The following is a 19,539-nucleotide window of genomic DNA, read 5'->3' as shown; positions in this document are numbered from 1 at the left end:
CTACAAAAGTATCCGCTGTCCAACTCCATGGCTTTCTTATTATAAAAACTGAAATTTGCCCACAAGCTTCAAGAGGCACAAATACATCCATCTGGGAAATTGATACCAACTTAGTGAGGAAGCAAGGATGTCAAAATATGAAAACCCATTTCCTGAAGGAAGGAGACAGCAGCAAGGCACGGTGCTGGTTCTGCTGTGCCAGTGCTCTGTGGCACCAGACTGACTGTCCCAACAGAGCTTTCCCTGTGTCTACTCTCAGAGCAGTTCAGGGTAATGAAATAAGCTGGTCACAGGCTATAAGCTCTACTTAACACATATGCAAAATCTGCAGGACTTGGAAACCGACCAGCACTGCTTCCAATTGACACTTTGGAGACAGACAACGGCACAGAATTCTGCCATCCTTGCTTTTGGCTTTTTATCTTCTCTGTTCTTCCATTTGGTATAGAGAAATCGTACTAATGTTCTAACCACCAATGACCTTGTGATGCTAAGTTTAAAAATAAATTTCAAATTGCAGATATGAGAGTGGTGGGGGAGAGCATCAATGGATGAGAGTGAAGCCCACGTTTGTTGAGTTTTAGCTTCGGGATACTGAAGTCTGAAACACTCACCGTTCACTCCCATCCTCATGGCTCCGGGCCCAACGGTATGTTTCAGCGTAGCCTGTGTATTCACTGTACTGTTCAGTACCTGCAAAAAAAAAAAAAAAAAAAAAGGGTCATTACTAACTTCAGCCTCGGCAGCGAAAAGTCCTACTTAAGACCAGCGCAAGGCAAAGACTGCCTCTCTTATTACGTGTGCTCAGCACTGTCCTCAAAGTCCTCCTGGCCAATGCAATAGACAAGAAAAGAAATAGCAGGCATAGAATGTAAGAACCATTAAAATTTCCTACTATCAGATATCATAACCGTGTACACAGCAAGTCATAAAAAAATGACAGAATGAATAAAAAAAATCACAAATCAACTTAGTAAGATAAAAAGTAGATTGGAGCTGGCATGGTGGCATAATAGGTTAATCTCTGCCTGCAGTGCTGGCATCACAAACGGGTGCTGGTTTGTGTCTCAGCTGCTCCACTTCCAATGCAGCAACCTGCCTGTGGTTTGGGAAAGCACTGAAGGATTGCCCAAGTCCTTGGATCCCTGCAAGATAACTCTTGGTTCCTGGCTTTAGACTGCTCCAGCTCTGGCCATGACAGCCTTCTGGGGAGTGAAAAAGGGGACAGAGAGCTCTCTCTGCTTTTCCCCATCTCTATCTGCAATTCTGACTTTCAAGTAAAATAATATATATATATTTTATTTTATTTTTTAAAGATTTATTTTATTTATTTTATTTTTATTACAAAGTCAGATATACTGAGAGGAGGAGCAATAGAGAGGAAGTGGAGCTGCCGGGATTAGAACCAGCGGCCATATGGGATCAAGGCGAGGACCTTAGCCACTAGGCCATGCTGCCGAGCCCTATATATATATATTTTAAAAAGTGTATTAGTATACTAGCTGCAAACAATGGGAAAAAAATCGAAACTTTTCAAGAATCCATTAATCATGTCAAAAATGTGAAATACCTATGAGGAAATGTAGCCAAGAACAGTCGATATTACTGAGAAAAACTTGTAAAGACTTAAATAATGGAGATACATACTATGCTTTTGTAATAACAGAAGACTCAATATTGTTATACTGTGAATTTCTGATTTTTAGATTTTACTCCTAACGATAATCATAGCAGATAATTTGAAAAATTGTTAACTGAGGGCCTGGTGGGATGGCTGAATGGCTAAATCCTCACCTTCCTTATAAGCACCAGAATCCTATCAGGGTGCCGGTTTGTGTCCAATCCAGGTCCCTGCTCATAGAGGATTGTCCAAGGCCTTGGGCCCCTAAACCCATGTGGGAGACCCGGAAGAAATTCCTGACTTCAGATCGGCTCGGCTCTGGTTATTGCAGCCATTTGGGGAGTACATCAGTGGATGTAAGATCTTTTTCTGTCTCTCCTTTCTGTAAACCTGATCCACCTTTCCAGTAAAAAGAAATAAATCTTACAAAAATTTGTAATCAAGATGGTGAATTTAAAATTTATATGGAAAGACAACCTATAAAACATAAAACACATTTTGAAATAGGGCAAATTGGAGGACTCAACTACCTAACCTCAACGCATACTTGATTTTGGCAACAGATGAATGGAATTAAATGGAGTCCCTTAGTAAATCCACGCCTCCATAATCAATTGGTTTTCCAGAAAAGAACTATTAAGAATCCATGGGAGAAACAATATTATTGCTGGAATAAGCAGGTATCCACAGGAAAAAAAAACCTATAAATCTCTACTGTGAGTCACCGTATGAGTAACATTATGAGTAACAATTATTTTGAGATGGATTGCGGACATAAGCAACTGTAAGACTTCAGAACAAAAGACAAAATAGCTTTATCACATTGGGAGCAGGGAAAATGCTGTAGACTGGATAAAGAAAGGGACAACCACAAAATTATAACAATAAATCCTAAACAAAAACAAGAGTAGGTCAAAATCACAACATTTTAGGTCAGTGTGAACCATCTTTAGGCAAACACTTAGGCAAGACTGGAAGAAAAATAACACTGGACACTATAACACTGGAAAGAATAACACTGGGAGATAAACAATTACCTCATAAAAGAACTGCATTTAAAGTATTTGAAGAACTCTCACAATAAAAACAATTTAGAAAAGTGGGTATGACCTGAGCATAAATTTCACACAGGAAGCTTTGCAACTGGCTAACAATCATGACATCAGAGAAACACAAATTAAAGCCAGAATATCATTAAAGAGCCAAAAGAATGCATGGATGGAGTTTTCGTAATACATTTTCATGAACTCCTTGGGAGCTGGCCAGGCTGGACCTCTCAGATGGGCTGAAGCTCCTGCCCACAGGATAAACTTCTATTTCTTCATGGATACCTTAGCTCTGCTCCCAAGGTCTTGCAACAGATTACAGCAGGACCTCGCAGACTGATGCTCAGAGTCTCTGCTATCTAATGTGAGGACTTGAAACAGTGGCACCCAGTGTGTGTCACCGAGGAATTGGACGCTACTCAAGCTAGCCAAGCTGACACATAGAAAAGCTCATCACCAGCCTAAAAAACACAGAAACAATCACAATAGTCATCAATAGGAAATTAGCAAAACACGTACACGATCATCCAAAGGAATTGGGTAATACCAAAGGATGGTGTTACTGATACACCCAAAACACAGGCGAATCTCCCATTAGGCTGGGCAAAAACAGCAAATCACAGACGAATCCACACTACATAAAAAGTCTGTTAATGGAGAAACCTGAAGGACCTCACCTATTACAAGTACTATTTAGAGCACTCAGTAGGATTCCTACCAAAAAGCATAACCTGAATTTAATTAGGAGGAAACACTGGGGAACCCAGATGAGGACAAGCCACAGGTAACTGGGTTGCATACTTCGTAAGTAACAGACATGATGAAAGACTATAAAGTAAGGCTGAAAATGGTTGTGGCCTAAAGGACAACTGATTGCAAGGTAAGAGCCTGGATGGCTGAAGACTGCCGAAACCAAGCTGGAGAGGAACATACTGTGTGACCGACGGAATTAGAATGCAGACTAGGGTGAGGTGACAACAGTATATCCACGACAAATGTTCTGATTTTGGTAATAACTGTGTAGTGCTGATAAGAGAGAATATCTTTGTTCTCAGCAAAATGCAGTGAAATATTTTGGGACAGAAGGCCATGGGACCTCCAACACACTCTCCCAACAGTTTAGGAAAAGAAAATGGAAAGACTGAGGAAGCCAATGAGCCCAAAAGGTAAACTGGTGAATGGGCAAAGGCGATATGGGAAGCCCATGCTAGTCTTGCAATTTTTCTCTAAATCTACAATTTATTACACACACACACAGACACACACAAACGTGGTACATATCCCAATACATACAAGGATACTTTAAAGAGTTCAAACAAAATGGAATTCAAAGATCTGTTTTGGTACATTTTTTTTTTTTTTAAATTCACGCAGATTTAGCATGCATGTCAGGAACATTCTAAAGACTCCTCACATAAAATATAAAGCTGTAAAAACTCCTCAATTTTATATATGATTAAAGCATCCACAAAAACAGTAATTAAAATTCAGTGTTTTCATTTTATTATTTTGCATGCTCATCCTTCAAAATAATCTATCTTTAATTCCCGTAACAATGTAGAATTTTGGGAAGACACTCACGCCATTATCAAGAAAAGTTAGTTCCAGATGCCACTGTTTCTCGTGAGAAACCCTCCTGGACACTCAGTGGAGCTGCTTGGTCACTGCCCTGCGCTCCCAGGGTGTTTTACACACAGCATCAATACAGCTCTCCCCAGTCTACAGATTCTGAAACTTAACTGTATATCCTCAAGCAACAATAACCAAACACAGGTAATTTTTTTAATGTTATAATAACTAAAAACTACAAATGCTTAGGAGTACACATGACAAAAATGCGAAGAAGCATGCCATGAAAATTATAAAATAGTAATGAGAAAAAGAATCTAACCAATCTTTTAAAGCTGATTTTTTTAAAGCAAATGTAATCTGACTCCCTCTCTAGACTGTAAATTGCTTAAGGACCAGAATTAGAGGTTAATTAGACTCCCCTGCAAAGGAGCAAAACCTTTGCCAACCTCAGAGTTAACTGAGGAACACATCGAGACACAATGAAAAGGCCAAATATAAGAGTCATAGAAGTCCCAGAAGGAGCAGATTAAAAGAAGCTGGGATTAAAGGTGTATTCAACGAAATAATAAGGGAAATTTTCCCTAATCTAGAGAAAGAATTGGGAAACAACATCCAAGAGGGGGACAGAACTCCCAACAGGCTTGACCAAAAGCGATCTTCACCAAGACACATGATCATCAAGCTCTCTTCGATTAAACATAAGGAAAAGATCCTAAAATGTTCACGTGAAAAAAAAAAAAAAATCAATGGACTTATAGAGGAATGGCAATCAGACTCACAGGAGATCTCTCACAGGAAACTCTACAGGCCAGCAGAGAATAGAGTGACATAGTCCAGATTCTAAAAGCAAAAAAATTGTCAGCCCAGGATAACGTACCCAGCTAAGCTTTATTATATATTTGACAATGAAATAAAATATTTCCACAGTAAAAAAGAATATGTCTCTTCCAAACCTGCCCTACAAAGGATACTTAAAGATGTTCTCTTGACAGAGAAGAGGAATAGTACCCACCAAAACCAATGGCAAATGTGAAGAACATCCCAGTAAAATAACAACAGAAGACTAAATCAATGAACAACTCATTGCTAAAATGAAAGGACCAAATTACCACACATTCATATTAACCCTGAACATAAATGGTTTAAACTCAACAATCAGGGCGGGGGGGGGGGTGGGGTGATTCCCAGTTCCAACGAAACTGTATCACATAATACAATGTAATCAATGAATAAAAAAAAAAAATAAACTCAACAATCAAACATCATAGATCAGTGGAATGAATTAAAAAAAACCAAAACATCTTTTTGTTACCTACAGGAGACACATTTCACCAACAAAGATCAGCGGAAACTATCTCATGGATTTTGATGTTTTTTTAAAATTTAGTTTCATCTCTTCAAAACTCTTTTTATTAAATTCTTCACTGACTCATAGATCATACAGTAGCATCATTTTCTTCAAGAAGGTTCTTGATTTTCATTTCTTCAGTGACACATTAGTCATTCAGTAGCATGTTATTTAATAATTTTGTAAATTTCTTTTTTTCCTTCCTGTTGTTGATTTTGTTTTGTGGCTTTTCATTTTAGGGGATGTATAGTAACTGTGTAATGGAGACTGTCATATCCAGATGTGAGGATACAATGCAGTATGCATTTCTACTTGCAGATCAAAGATGGACTCTCAATGAAACTGTTAACTGTATCTTGACAACAGAATGCTGGACTCTTTGCCATTGTCCATGCCCACAATGATGGACTTAACGGCTGTTTATGAAGAACTATACTACAGTTATAATATAGGGGAACTCAATTGTGGGGGTGAAGGGAAGTTGGGGAGGGGGAAAGGGAAGTCCCAGGGCCTATGGAACTGGATAATAAAATAATAATAATAATAATAATAATAAAAAGACGACGACGATGACAAATACCTGTTGTGTCTTTGGAAAAAACAGTAGTTGAAAAATGTGCAATAAGATCCTGTTTGTACACTAACTTAGGATGGCTTCATTTCTTTTTCCTGAGAACAAGGTCAGATTTATTTCCTTAAGAATATAAGAAACCTAATAGACATATACAAATGCTCTTGCTTTTAACAAATTGAATCCTACCTCTCTTTTTCTAAGAAGTCACCTTTCAAAACTTGACCGACTGCTTTGAAAAACAGATGCTTTTAACGTGTTTAAGTTCAAATTTATGAAAGAACGATGATGAAATGCAAAAGTGAACAGTAATAGCTCAAATGAGATGGAGACTGAAGGACCTTTGTGATAGCTGTCTCTAGGGATGGTCTGTAAAGCTTTCCAAACATAGACTTTCATTTAAGCCAAAAACAAGGATTCAATTAAAATCTTACCAGGAGTTCATGACAGCCTTACTTTTTTTACATTTAGTAGTTATTAATACTCTTCTGTTACGGGAATTAATATTTGTAAAAAATTAGGAGATTTTAAAGAAAAAATTAAAAAAATATATATTCTATTTACTAATGGATTGTGTCCTTGCAAATCTGTACAGGTCACGCATGGTACTTTGGTTAGCATCACTTATTTATCTATTTTTTCATTTATTCAAAAAAAATATTAGAAGGAGATACAAAGACTTTCCTTCTGCTGATTCATTCTTCAAGTGGCCACAATGGCCAGAGCTGAGGCAATCCAGGAGTTTCTTCCAGGTCTCCCACGTGAATGCAGGGTCCCAAGGCTTTGGGCCTTCCTCCATTGCTTTCCCAGGCCACAAGTAGGGAGTTATAAGCAAAGTGGAGCAGCAGGGACACGAACTGGTATGCATATGGGAGCCCGGTGGATGCAAGGTGAGGATTTAGCCAGTAGGCCACTTTGCTCTGTAAGGTTTGTGGCAAAGCATCTACTTAATGAGTTCACCACAAAAAGACAGAATAATTCTCAAAACCACCTGGTCACAGTGGGTGTGGAAGTTATTCGCTAATGTTGTAAAGAAACACATGAGATGGAGAGATGGAGAGAGAGCGAGAGAGAGAATCCTTTTCCCTTCCACACTTGCTGGGAGGTCTTAACTCACGGCTGCCCCAGGGAGGATCACAGTAAGCACAGGGATAACACTGTTAGTATCATCAAAGTATTTGCCTGTTTGCATGACCTGTTCCATATTCATTTAAAAGTCTGATACCGACCAGATGTCCCACAATGATGATAAATTTAATTTACTTCCAATTTCTCAAACTCTTCTACAGATTCAGGCAGCACAGTCCCAGTCATTAGCTCACGGAGCCAGGCTGCATCACTGAAGCAATGGAATTGATCAAGCAGATAGATTGCAGGGCATGGTTAAGAGGCTCCTAAGAAGGGGATGGCAGAAATCCAGGCTTCAAATAGATGATGAAATGGCCATTTCCATTAAGGGAGCTTCACATCACAGATATTAATTAGGAGGCACCATAATAAAGCTAAGTGGATGTGGGAGAAAATGCTGAGTTAAAAGTCACCCCAAATGTCCTCAGCCTGAGGTGATTCCAGATCTGTTGCTTCACAACAGCCACAGCTGCAGCCACAGGTGCGTCAGACAACAGGCGCAATGCTGCAGTGAGCCTTGTTCAAAATGGGGATAAACTATTGCCAAAAGGTATTGGTTTTCTTTTACTATCACCAGTGGAAGTAACATCTTTTACTTATAGTAACATGAATGGCAGTTGACATGAGACTTACTTCTTTCCTAGCATAAGAAAAATAAGACAAACTATCTTTGTGTTTCAATGACTCTTGTTTTAACAAGCTTTTATTTTTTTAAAATTTTCGCACTTATAAATTCCTGTTAAAAACTGATGAGAAATTTGTCATAAGTCTCTAGGTCCAACACAGCAGAAGTGCTCAAAATTAAAGGTCTTTTAAAATATGATTTGCTATATCTACTTGGGTATGGGTTTAATCACATCCCAGACCATCACACCAACATAAAACAGGATGAGACCAATGTCCAAAGTATTTAGTTACTGGAATTCCTTGCATGTTCACTTTCCCCAGTACCTCCCAAGTGACTCCTTCCTTGTGCATACGTGACAACAAACATAGACAGATGGCCAGCATGTGAGCTGAGGCAGTGTGAAGAGGAGGTTTATTTTCCCATTTTAATCACAATCTTAGAATTCCAGATGAAATATTTCAAGTCATGGGTTTCAAGCATGTGGCGGGGGCCCAACTGCTGAGAAACGCCTTCACACCACCAGGTTTTAGTTTTTGCCTGACTCCACAGAAACAGCAGTATTGGAGGGAGAAGGATTATTACAGCATGTGTAAAGGATGAGACGGGTTCACTGAGAGTACTTTTATCAGTGGTGCTTACAAAAAATGAGGATACCTGCAACATGAGTGGAGTAAAAAAAGCCCTGGAAACTCCCTTCCTGGAGGAGTGACTTGTCTGCAGTTATCTAGGGAGTGTTTATTTAAGGAAAAGCAGTTGAAGCTTGGTAATAAATACCAAGATTTATTTACTGTGGTGTTTTAATCTGCCCTAATTCTACCCCACTTTCCCAAGCTCTGTGGTAGCATAAAAAAACCTCCAGCTGTCTGTTCCCTGGTGAGAGCCAGCAGCCGGCCTGCTGCGTACCACAGGGCACCAGACTCTGCTCTCCGAGAATACTCGCTCTCTGTCGTCTGGTAGTCCCAGGGAAGACCTCACAGAGAGCTGTCTTTTTCTGGTCAGACTTGTAGCATGTCCAGTGTGTGAAAAACCTAATCCCCAAGGGTGCTCGATAGCAACAATTAATCAACTAATTAGAGAGAGAGAATATTTCATCTTTTGGTTCATTTCCCAGGTGGCTGTAACGGCCAGGGCTACATCAGGGCAAACCAAGAAGCCAGGATTTGTTTTCAGGTCACTCACATGAGTGACAGGAACCAAACACCTGGGCCATCTTCTGCTGCTTTTCCAGGACATTACCAGGGATCTGGATTGGAACTGGAACAGTTAGGATATCAACTGGTGCCTATAAGTGATGCTGGCATCACTGGCAGCTGCTTTATCTACTACACTACAGTGTGGACCCAACAGGCAATTTTTAACACTGAGGGTACCCAAGGTGGTTGACAAGAGGCTGGGGAGAACAGCCAGGCCAATTAAAAAGCATCAAAGGAAAAGCTGAGGGATGAGGTGTGCCTAAGGAGTTTTGCAAAATTCTAACTATTCCCGGGAATCTAGCAGGCCACATAAATGCCCAGATGTGCAAAATGTACACGAAAAACATCCTCAACTGCCTTAGCTGTCTGACCTGGAAGCTCTGTGAGGTAGGAATTAACAGCCAAGGTAGTTCAAGGTGAACTCCAACTGGCACAGAGAGCTCTTCAGCAAAGACTGACGACTTACTGGTTTCAGACCCTTAAGGACATCTGTACAATCATTATATGTCTAGGACCTGAGCGGAGACCATCATGACCATACGAGAAAGAATGTAGACTTTAAACAATTACTTTAGCAATGTCATTAAACAACAAACAGCAGCAACTTCTGACACCAGGAAAACCTAACTTCTGGAGTTGCCACAGAGTATTATTAAAAAGACCCAGTTTTCAACAACAAAAAAAATATGATAGGGAAAGAATGAGAAATTACGGCTCAGACTCAGAAAAAACCCACTCAATGGTAACTGTCCCTGTGAAGCCCAGATATTGGGTTCCTTAAACAACGACTTTGTATCAGCTACTCTAAATATGTCTAAAAGCATGAGAAAGACACCTTTCAAATAGAGTCTCAACAGAGAGAGAACCAGACAGACACTCTGGAGGTGAAGAATACAGTAACTGAAATATAAAATTCACTGGAGGGATTCAAAGGAGATGAGAATAAAGAACCAGTGTCCTTGGAGCTAGGTCAACTGAGACATCAATAGCTTCGGAGATGGGGGCGCACCATCAAGTAGAACAAGGAGAGCAAAGACGGGGGAGGAAAGAAAAACTCAAGAAATAATGGCTCCAACCAAACTGCATGACACCCATTAGTCTAAAAATCCCAGAAGCTCAATGAATTCCAAATAAGATAAAACCAAAGGCATTCACATCTGGATATATCATAATCACTCTGCGGAAAGACACAGTGAGAAGCTAACATAAAGACCAAAACTCAGATTTTCTCTGTTGCCTACAAATGTAACTGAGCTAAAGGCTGTGGCTTCAAGATCAGATTTTGGAGTCTTCTGTCATATACATCTCTGAATGTAACTTAACTAAACACTTATTTTATGTAACTCATAATTTCGGGGAATAATGATAAGCTAATTTCTTTACCTCAGGTAAGTGGTTTATCTTCAGTGTTCAAGGCAGCAATAGGTTTCAAGTTGAAATAAGAGATCCATGTTTGCCGTGGCAGAGCAGGTTAAGTCAATGCCTGCAGGTTGGCACTATATATGGGTCCTGGCTGCCCCACTTCCAACTCCCTCCTAACATAGCTGGGACAGCAGTAGAGGATGGCATGAGTGTTGGGGCTCCTACATACATGTGGGAGACCTGAAAGAAATCTGGCTCCTGGACTTGGCTTGGTCCAGCCCTGGCCATTGGGGCCACTTGGGAAGGAACTAGAAGATACAACACCTCTCTCTATCAGTCTCTCTTTCTACACCACCCACCCCCCGCACTTCCCTACCCCGCCAACTCCCTCTGTAATTCTGCCTTTCAAATCAGTAAAATATTTAAAAAAGAAATCCATCTTTGCAGAATAAAAGCAGAAGTAGCAGCAGCTAATGACACATTACATGGGAATGGTTTTTAGGTACTCAAATAAGGTGCTCATCTTACATGTAGTGGCTGATTAAGAGTCTCTTAAGACCTACAAAGTGAATTCTTTTGTAGTTCATTCATAACCACCACCACCAAAAAGTAAAAAAAACAAACAAAAGCCTCCATGACATGATGTTTTGGACTAAAGAAACTCATTTTAGTTTCTTTAAAGCAATATTTCTTTCACAGATATTTTTCCATTGTTAATGCAAAAATAGTCTAGGTGAGGCACTAATAAAATTACACTTATTTGAGAATTAGAAGTTAGGGTAAACATAAGGTCACTCCTTTATTCCTCCCCCAGTAAAGGGCACTGTTGGATTGCTGGGCCTAAAGCTGTACCGATGCTTTCTATGTGTACATAATGTCTTCACACACAACTAAAACAAATCACTTCTAAAAAATTAGTTTAAAAAATTTTAACTTGAGAGGTGGAGAGACAGGGAGCAACTGAGGGAGAAGAGAGTAAGGGGGAGGGAGAGAAAGAAGGAGGGAAAGGTATGGAGGGGGAGGAAGCCAGAGAGAGAGAACGAGAGAGCGCGCGCACGCAATGCGACTCATTCCGCAATGGCCTGCAATGGCTGCAGCCACAGTAGGAGCTGGGGACTCAGCCCAGGGCTTCCACTGGATCAGTCACCTACAGCCTCCGGCAGGGTGCATGTCAGGAAGAAGCTGCAATCAGAACTCGAAGCCAGGCACCCTGAGACATGGGATGTGGGTGTCCCATCGGTGGCTTAACCACACACAAAAAGGAAAAGGTGCACCTAAAACATCTTGTCAGGATCAGGAAAGTGAAGACCGTGAAATTCTAAAAAAGCAAACATAAGTTAATGAATAAAAATCAGGGGACTCATCCCAAGGAAGGGGCAAAGCTAGATGTTGATCCAGTGGTCTCTAGTCTGCATGACAGTATTCAACATGGGGAAAGCAGCCCCACTGACCAGACTTCCCCAAACTAACCTGTGATAATAAGACATTCATTGTGATCCAGCACCTCAGTGAAGAGCCGTGAAACAATCAACTCAGGATTGATTAAAAAGCGGATTTCTTCTTGCACAAGTCCTGCACTGGTTACACCACCTCCAACAAAACGATTTGCAAAATCCACCTATGTGGGAAAATGTGGCATGTTAAGTGATGGTCTAAAATACCTGCATAAATACAAAGAAGCACATGCCCACTGAACTCTGATCTTCTTTTTCTTACTATGAAAATCAAGCCCCAAATTAGCCATCTTCCCAAGGGGAGCAGATGACTGCTGCTTGTAATCAGGCCATCGCAGTCCACGCAACATCTCCGTATATTTCTCAGGATACTAGCCACAGAAGGAATTCACAGAATGGAGCTGTTGGGCCACATCTGGATTATTTAGACTCACATGTGTGTAAACTTGGTGCCCCAAGGGCCACAAATCCAAGATAGAGCTTTGCTGTCAAGTCTTCAAAGTCATTTTCTCACACTGATCAATTTTTCTTTACATATTTACATGACTTCACTATAGTTATACCTTTCTTTCACAATATAGCAAACACTGAACACCAAAAAGATTAGTAACTGACTACTCTTGAATAATCTTTCTTTTGTGGATGACTTAAGGGATGGAAATTTTTGTCCTAAATTATACTCAAATCCCATACTCCAAACCACACGAACATTGCAAACTTCGAAAATACATATATATATAAGCCAAAAAAAGGGGGGGGGAGAAAGAAGCTCCAGTACAACGATACAACTAAACTAATATTTCTAATTCAGTTTGAAATGCTATTTAAGTTTTATGTAGAGTACTACAATGGAATCTCCCAGCTTCTACTGAGCTACATGATCCTCAAGAGAAAGCAGACCCCATCTGGCAGCATTACTTCAGTCTCTCTATCCTTACTAAGCAGGCCAACCGTGCTAATGTCAACTGTGCTAAGCTCTATGGGTTACTATGTGAGAAACAGAGCCTATCCTTAGATGACTCTGAGATATTACATTACACACACACACACACACACACGTAAAACAGAACCTATCAAGCATTATAAAAGAGGCTGAGATATTTTCAAATTTCTGTAGAAAGTAAGATTTCTTAAAACTTGTTTGTGTCTTCTAGAGCAACTTACATTAAATAATGTGGAGCCTATTTTGCAAAAAAAAGAACAGAATGTAAGTTTTGATGTGTAAAAATATGTGTGAAAAGATAGAAATTAAACAGAAGGCAAAGCAGTCTTCTCACAGATAGCAGAGTTCAGAAAATACTGAAACACACAACCGACAAGTTTCTTCAGACACTCGCGTGTTTCGTTTTGTAGTCTTGAAGAACTAAAATTAATGGTCAAACCAGAGCCACTGTGTAGAAAAATAACTGTGGTGACACAAGTTTGTAGATATTTCCCTACTATGTCGGAGGTCATTAGGCACTGCTCAACTGAACAAATATTGACTGAGTGGTTTGCTGGGGACACATACAATACCAGGATGAACAAACAAGACTTGGGTGATTCCTGGCCCCATAGCATTTGTAATGATAGACGCATAAGCACAAGAATTGATTCAGCATGTATTTGTATTTCCTACAGAGTACAATGAAGCAGAACTGGACCACAGAAGGAGCATGCGGAGTTTAGAGACAACGCACTGCGTAACCCCACAGTCAGTACATTAAATGTTCATACCATTGCTTACCCTTTGTCTAACAGATCAAAAACATTTATACCTGAAAGGTGTGCTACACACTAAACACAGGGTCTCTAAAAGCAAGAGGTCTTTTAGAAAAATCAAAATTTCTACTACATAAAAAAAGTTCTTATAAAGACTGTCCAAAAAGGAGAGAAATCTGTTTCCGCCCATGGAAAAAAGGATGAGTGATTCTTTATTTTTAGCCTCTCATTTTCTGAGTCTCATTCTTTAAAGGTACTTGTTCGGATTACTCAGAGTCTGAATTTTATCCTGATGTAAAGAGAGAGATGTTAACACTCCTCAGAGAGATTTTATTGTTGTTGCCATTTGGCATAATACAATTTACATACTACACAAGGAGCTCTGTAGCACTGCAACACAATATTCCCCCATCTCCTGGGGAGACATGGCACGGGCAGGGAGAACAATTAATAGTGCTAGAAGCCTTTCTAGGACTCTTTTAATCTACCAAAGTCTCACATTTCATCATAATATATTCTAGGCAAGTAGGGAGAATCTCGACCTTGACCATAGTTAAATAATTCTCTGTTGAGGCACACTGAAATGAAAGGTCAGCCTGCCTGCTGTGCTAACCAGCTCTGTTTAGTTCATGTGTATTAAGATGCCTTCAGTTTATCCAAGACTTTAATGTAGGCAAGAAACTTCACTGAAAAGGAAATGTGGATGTGTGTGTGGGGAGGGAATGTGACATTGATTTGAAACAGTTTTAAGCACACTTACTTTGCTTAAATAGAAGAAAAAGCATATAATTACATACAAAGTAAACAGGACAAGTGTTAATTCACTTATTCTAAGTATTTGTGTTTATAAACTCTAGCAGTAATTGGAAAATGATTTAAGATAAAACAGCTTCAATGGGGGAATCTCAACTGAACTTGAGTTGTGGTTATGCAACAAGGTGGAGGAATCCACCATGGTGGGAGGGTTTGGGGAGGGGTGGGGAGAACCCAAGTACCTATGAAACTGTGTCACATAATACAATGTAATTAATTAATTAAAAATAATAAATAAGAAAAAAAAGAAAAAAAAGAAAAAAAAAGATAAAACAGCTTGTCCCTGAAAATTTTAATTACAAATATGTTCAAAATAATGTCATTCTAAAAAAATATGTTTTATTATTCAGGACATACATATGCAATAATTAGGCACACACAAACCAATCCAGTGACATAATAGTAAACACTGTTATTCACACAAATTGGTCCATGTTTAGGCACCTGCTTCCTTTAGCTTCTGCCATAATATAAGTGTTAAAGATCTAAGGGGAGAGATCTGCTATTCCAAGTATACACAGATATGATGTGCAGTTTCTTTCAAAGAAAATTAAATTTAAAATGCTCTCATAAATGGGATAAAAACACAAAATAGCATCATTTTGTCTTTGATTAGTAAATTGTTAAAGTCACTACAGAGCAAAAGGAAAACATGGGCTCATATGAGGTGTAAAGGGTATCTTTAACTCACTTTCCAGAGCCCTTTTCTAAGCATGAAGCTAGTTAACAGAGTAATAAGAAAGACCCATGATGGACAGGCTCACCTGCTTTTCAAGAGACCGACATTAGCAACCACTGCTAGTTTCTGTGCCCACAACTGCCACAAATGGCAAAGAGGCTGTTAGGGTCAATACATCTGAGACATCTGCTTCCTAAATCCAAACAAGGCTGCTGGTGGCAAAGGGACGTCTCAAGCTGGTCCTTGCTTGGGCTGAGCAAGAACCTCGACAGACAGGAATGAAACTGTCTGGTGACAGCCTGTCAAGACCATACCCTGGTAACCTCTTCCCCTGTCAACGTGCGATCAGTGTCTGAACTGAGAGGACCGAGGGGGCCCGGATGTGATGATTTCCTGTCAAAGGCTTTTTAAAGAGGCGCACAGAAGAAACAGAGAGGAGGCTGCCAAATAATGACATTACCCAGGCTGTCAAAGTGACCTGTTTGGTGTTTCTCTCCATTCTGCTACCATGCTTCTTTGCATTCAATCAGTTTCAGGAGACAAACAAACAGCTTCTCAACTTCCCTTTGCTGTCAGGAGCCAGACTAGCAAGTCACGTGCAGCGGCCCGCCTACCTGTAGCATGCCCTGACCGTTCCCTTCGATGGTGCCCTCGTGAGTGACATGCAGTCGTGTCAGGGGTTTCTCGCATCTATGATGTAAACACATGGACACACTTTTTAAATGATGGACAATTCACTTTGGATAAATCTGAAAATATAGATCAGTAAGTAAAACAAAACTGAAGTCACCCTAAAATAATAAAAATTAAGATCTGCTAGTTTTATTATTGTGCCAGAGTTGGTAACCCAACAAAATACATATAGACAGCAAGAAATCCTGATTCTCAGATGGGCTCTTTGCTTGAAAGTTAGAATTAAAGAGAGGGAGATCGATCTTCCACCCACTGGTTCACTCCCCAGGAGGCTGCAACAGCCACAGGTAGGTCAGGTTGAAGCTGGGAGCCAGGAGCTTCATCTGGGCCTCCCAGGTGGATCGCAGGGACCCTAGCACTTGGGCCATCTGCTGCTGCTTCTCCAGGCCATTAGCAGGAGGCTAGACTGGAAGTGGAGCAGCTGGGAGACAAACTGGTGCCCGTGTGTGATGCTAGCCTTGTAGGTTTTTTTAGCCGCTATGCTAAAGGCTGGCCTTATAGATGGACTTTTATTTCCACTGGTTTGGTAAGTGTGTGTGTGTGATCACCTGCTCCATGCACTATTTACATTAATAGTGATGAACCTAGTACCTGTAAGTCAATCAAAACACACAATTTTTACCTTTCCTAAACAATGCTCATCAAGGGGCCCGGCGGCGCGGCCTAGCAGCTAAGTCCTCGCCTTGAACCTGCCGGGATCCCACATGGGCAGCAGCTCTAATCCTAGCAGCCTTGCTGCCCATCCAGCTCCCTGCTTGTGGCCTGGGAAAGCAGTGGAGGACAGCCCAAAGCCTTGGGACTCTGCACCCGTGTGGGAGACCTGGAAGAAGTTCCTGGATCCTGGCTTCAGATTGGCGCAGTACCGGCCATTGCGCTCACTTGGGGAGTGAATTATTGGATGGAAGATCTTCCTCTCTGTCTTTCCTCTTCTCTGTATATCTGACTTTCCGATAAAAATAAAATAAATCTTTCAAAAAAAAAAAAAAGCTCATTGAGGTATTTACTTGGCCTACATGTTACATTAAAAATCAATTTCATTTATTAATAGTGAGACTTAATGATGACACTTTTTCCTTACTATAGTGCCTTCATCATGCACAGCAAGAAAATCAAATTATAGTAAAATATAAGCAATCTAAACTTGCAACTGTTAAAGAATGCTAACAATTTGAGCGGGAAAGATTATTTTTTAAAAGTAATTTAAGGGGCTGGCAATGAGGTCCAAGGCATAGCCTGTCAAGCCACTGCCTTTGATGCCAGCACTCCACACAGGCACTCGATCAAATTTCAGCTACGCTATTTCCAATCCTGCTCCTCACCAATGTGCCTGAGGAAGTAGCGGGAGATAGTCAAGTATCTGAGCCTCTCTGTAGTATGTGGGAGACTTGGAAGACTAGCTCCTGGTTTTGGTCTAGCCCAGCCCCGGCTACTGGGGCCACTTGGGGAGTGAACCAGCAGATGGAAGACCTCTCTCTAAGTAACTTTGCTTTTCAAATAAATAAATACATTTTTTTTTTTTAAAAATGATAAGAGTAAGCTGGGAAAGCACTGGTTGTTTACTTCCTTGTTTCACGGAGTCCATACACATTTCCAGAAAAATTGCAGTCCGAAAGCTCAGGAACTTAGAAAATAATAATACATTTTGTTCTGAGAGCTTTATTTACATTAGTTCATTTAACCCTCAGAATAGCCTTACTGTTATCTCCTTTTATAGGAAGAAGAGCACAGAAACATTCAAGTAACCTAACCAAGATCAGAAGACAAAGCAATCAAGATTTGAGCTCAAATGCACTAATTCAACATCCTAAATTCTCAACCAGGATGCTACAATTATTAGAAAAGTTATTTTCTAATAATTATTTTCCTATAGAAAGAGGGTCCATTTCTTGAAATCCTCCTTTCCTAATCATTTTATTCAGAGAACACAATGAAAAGATTAAAGAATTATGATTCTTTGGGCTAATTATAGTCAAGAAATCAAACCAGAAATTTCATCTTTTGTCAACTATTCTCCATGACTGAAACTGGTATCATTATCAAATTGTTAGAAACTGTTTTTTTTTTTTTTTTTTTTTTTTTTGGTGTGTTTTACACATGCAACTTCTTAGTAGGTCTTCCCTTCTGCTCCCAGCAAATCCCTGCCTGGGTATTTGCTGGCCAGGGTAATGGATTTGCTGGTACTCACAGGACTAATGGCAAGATGTCAGAAACTTGGGAGTTGAGGAAAGCCTCTAACACCCTCGTGCCCATGCAGTCTTTCACACCAACACTATTCATTTCTGCACCGGCCGTTAAATACAGGCATGTTGGTGGTTCTGTAGAGTCTGGGAGAGCATATTTTAATGGATTCAAACTCAGAAAGCAGCCGAAACAAAAAAAGAGAACAATGAAATACGCTAGAGAAGACATCAAGTTAAATGCTACTTATCAAAGTTAAGAGGACAAAGTTAGCATTTCCTGGGGGTAGTTACTGACACAGCAGCTTTGCTGGTCTGTGCAAATAAGCCTGACTCTTTCCTCCATGTGGTGGTACACAGACAGCCGCCTTTTACACAGGAGCCAAACTAGCATCAGATGTGGAGTAGAAATCCAGAGGCTGAGTTGAACTCAACTCCTCTAAAGAATCTATACAATTACAGAAGAGGGCAGAGCTGGCCAGACAACCCTTAGGGCTGGGCATTCTATGTGAAGAGAGACTAACAAATGGAAGTGTGTCAAGAGCAGGTTTACACGCTGGGAAACGGTTAACTCTCATAAGGACTTGTGCAGTGTTGGAACGGACAGGTCAAACAAGCCTTTTTAAGATATAGGAAGGAAGGTTGAATGTGAAAGATTGGAAACTGGAAGGACGAACCAGGAATGAGAAGGAGAAGGGATTCTTTAGAAGACAACATATTTAAGCAAATGAAAGTGAGTCTTTCATCACTGAAGCTTCCCAGTCTCCCTCTGTCACAGGTACTATAACAGTGATGGATATATGACTTCCTGGGTCCCTGTCATCTCTAATGCGTCATGATTTCAAAACATTATACATGTTCTCTTCCTTTTTAGACAACATCTCCTGGTATTTCAGTTAAATACAAAACAAACAAAACCAAACGAAAAAACTCCTTTCTCTCTTTTCTTCTAGAAAGAAAAGCCATAAAATACAAATATTAATGGGAATAAGGAAGCACATTCAAATTTTAGGGTTTATTTAATACTAGTGTCTGAATAAATAAAATAATTCTAAATAGGACTTTGCTTAGACAAAAAATCTTAAGCAAAATGGTAAAAGTCAGGGCTGAGGGCAGATTTAATTTTATAACTGCATCTTTCCTGAGAAGAAACCTGTTGGCACGGAGGCAATGAGACCTTGGAAACCCTCATTCCCAGATAGAGCCCTAAGTCCAAGGGTCTAGAAAGTCTTCTCATATCATTACCTTTCCCAGTCTGGAAAATCTTCAAGACTCTGTCTTGTGAAGGTTACCAACCCAGTAGGTTCTACAAAGCAAAAGAAGAAAATCACACCCAAGTTTCAATTTGGAAGGGATTATGTATCCATGTAGGGACACATACACACACACACACACACACATACACACACAGACACACACACACACACACAGAGTAAAAGAGGGAGTCCAACTTGCTGTAAAACTGTAAAGTCCATGTACCATGTTGAAACAGATTTGTCCTTCAATATCTACAGGTGGCCCCTCTACCAGTATCAAAATCTGAAATGCTCACA

General features: G+C 40.1%; 1 protein-coding gene across 3 annotated transcripts in view; it reads right to left on the bottom strand.

Moving 5' to 3' along the window:
- Positions 1 to 19,539, bottom strand: part of PARG (poly(ADP-ribose) glycohydrolase) — a 115,555-nt gene that overhangs the window by 23,944 nt on the left and 72,072 nt on the right. For 2 of the 3 annotated variants that reach the window (XM_058671398.1, XM_004583533.4), the window contains exons 11-14: positions 19,232 to 19,292; positions 15,731 to 15,806; positions 11,940 to 12,087; positions 615 to 693 (exon numbers count right to left, since the gene is read on the bottom strand). In XM_058671398.1, coding sequence (XP_058527381.1) covers positions 615 to 693; positions 11,940 to 12,087; positions 15,731 to 15,806; positions 19,232 to 19,292 — 364 coding nt within the window. The remainder of the gene's footprint in view (positions 1 to 614; positions 694 to 11,939; positions 12,088 to 15,730; positions 15,807 to 19,231; positions 19,293 to 19,539) is intronic. The other variant, XR_009246482.1, reaches the window with a different exon arrangement.

Source organism: Ochotona princeps, chromosome 13, assembly GCF_030435755.1.
Source record: "Ochotona princeps isolate mOchPri1 chromosome 13, mOchPri1.hap1, whole genome shotgun sequence".
NCBI lineage: Eukaryota > Metazoa > Chordata > Mammalia > Lagomorpha > Ochotonidae > Ochotona > Ochotona princeps.
Note: the sequence above shows the minus strand (reverse complement) of the source record. Positions and strands in the feature narration are given on the sequence as shown.